The sequence below is a fragment of the Sphaeroforma arctica genome (assembly GCF_001186125.1).
Source record: "Sphaeroforma arctica JP610 unplaced genomic scaffold supercont1.4590, whole genome shotgun sequence".
NCBI lineage: Eukaryota > Ichthyosporea > Ichthyophonida > Sphaeroforma > Sphaeroforma arctica.
Genome location: NW_014035968.1, coordinates 1 through 2,379, shown reverse-complemented (window position 1 = coordinate 2,379; position 2,379 = coordinate 1). Strand labels below are relative to the sequence as shown.

Below are 2,379 nucleotides of genomic sequence, written 5' to 3'. Positions count from 1 at the left end.
GCATGGGACAGGCACACAACCAGTCCTCACTCAAATGCATGGGACAGGCACACAACCAGTCCTCACTCAAATGCATGGGACAGGCACACAACCAGTCCTCACTCAAATGCATGGGACAGGCACACAACCAGTCCTCACTCAAATGCATGGGTCAGGCACACAACCAGACCTCACTCAGCTGCACTGGACAGGCACACAACCAGTCCTCACTCAGCTGCACTGGACAGGCACACAACCAGTCCTCACTCAAATCCATGGAACATGCATACCGAGCTACAAGTTATCATACTTGCGGCAGATACACTTAGGCATGCATGCACTACGTCACTTGCATTATGTGTAACTCACATATGCATGTGTAGTATAGACTTACACACGCATGTGTAGTTTTATTTGCATCAGGTACACTTCCACATAAACAATCATGAACACATATACGTATGATTGATATGAAAACCATGTCACGCGCCAAAGTGCATCATTCATTTATCGCCTCAATTCTGCCGCTCGTATTTCCTTATCAGGCCGAGGTCATATGCACCGTCACTGAGCTGCTGACAGAAATAGTACCGATCATCTGCGCCAATCTGTATCTAAGGATAAATCATTTTCGGTTGGTCGAGGCTGTGCTCATCGATTGCGGTGTGAGTGCGACGGAGAAAACGGACACTTGGACTGCATGTCAGACGACTGTAGGTAAGTTGAATGTAGGTAAGAATGTAGGTAAGAAGAAGCATGTAGGTAAGAAGGATAATGTATGTAAGAAGCAAAATGTAGGTAGGAAGAAGAATGTAGGTAAGAAACATAATGTATGTAAGAAGAATGAGAAGAAGAAGAAGGAAAAGGAGAATAAACGCAATGGGGTATAAGGCATAGTATGTGCATAGACTGAGGGTGCTCTGGATATGTGCATCCAAATGTTCACGCAAGACACACATATAAATGCACACACGCACACGCACACACATGTATATATAAGTACACGCACACACATGTATATGTAAGTACACACACAGGCACATGTATATGCAAGTACACACAAACACATGTAAATGTATCTACACACACACACACGTATATGTATGTACACACACACACATGTATATGTAAGTACATACACACATGTATTCGTAAGTACACCTACATACATGTATATGTATATACACACACACACATGTACATTTCAGTACACACACACACACGTATATGTAAGTACACACACACACATGTATATGTAAGTACACACACACATATATATGACAGTACACACACACATGTATATATAATTGCACACACACACATGTATATGTAAGTACACTCACACACATGTATATGTAAGTACACTCACACACATGAATATGGATGTACACCCACACACATGTGTATGTATGTACACACACATGTATATATAAGTACACACGCACACATGTATATGTAAGTACACTCACACAGATGTATATCGATGTACACCCACACACATGTATATGTAAGTACACACACGCACAGACTCATGCCTATGTTAAGCGCTACTTCGGACTAATATATGTCATGGCACGAATTCTTACGATCGTATGCGTGTGTACGCGCAACAGCTTCAATTTGCGTGTTGTTTGTGTGCATGTACCTATGCTGCATCTGATACACAAATTGACGTTTCATGATGTTGGTCCAGGCGTAAGGTGTGAGAGATATGCGCATCACACGACTATGTTAGTGTGGCTGCTCATCTCCCAGTCCGCAATTGTACAATTGTAATGTCACATACATACCTTATATATATATATGTATGTGTGTGTGTTTGTGTGCTTACACACACAGAATCTATACGACCAATAGACGTGTCACAGTGTTTGTCCATGTTTTGTTGGTTAGAAGCGTGCTCATCACACGGTTGCGACCGTGCAGCTGGTTGTATCACACCTCGCACGCGTGCAAGTTTACAATCACACGCATACCTGTGTGTGCATTAGTTGTTGTATACATGTATGTTAATATATTTGTATGTTTGTGCACATATATGTACATATACATCTTACTATATAAATATGCACCTATATAGCTAGTGGACTAATCGGCCCTGTTTTTTTTGGTCCAGGTGCCAACAGTAAGAAGGATGCCCATCACACGGCTATGATAGTGCGCCTGATTATGTCCCAGCCCGTTCGACACCACACTGAAGTAGCCAGACGCCTCATAGCTCAGGTGTGGAATGCGTGTAACGTTACGAAAACGAACCACACATGGGGTGTATCGCCCTATCGGCTCTTTGTTTGGCTTTACGTATGTACGTCGGCTCACCTATGCACTTGTGTAGTGCAAATTGGTATATAAGTGTTTGTTGAACGACGTACCTATCTATTGATTTTTATAGATATTATA

At 42.2% G+C, this 2,379-nt stretch overlaps 1 protein-coding gene across 1 annotated transcript; it reads left to right on the top strand.

The window, feature by feature from the left end:
* Positions 1–524: 524 nt before the first annotated feature.
* Positions 525–869, top strand: SARC_14410 (hypothetical protein; the record flags this gene model as incomplete). The annotated part of the gene is made up of 1 exon (XM_014291455.1): positions 525–869. A coding segment is annotated over one exon (345 nt), but the record flags the coding sequence as incomplete, so codon positions are not given.
* Positions 870–2,379: the final 1,510 nt, after the last annotated feature.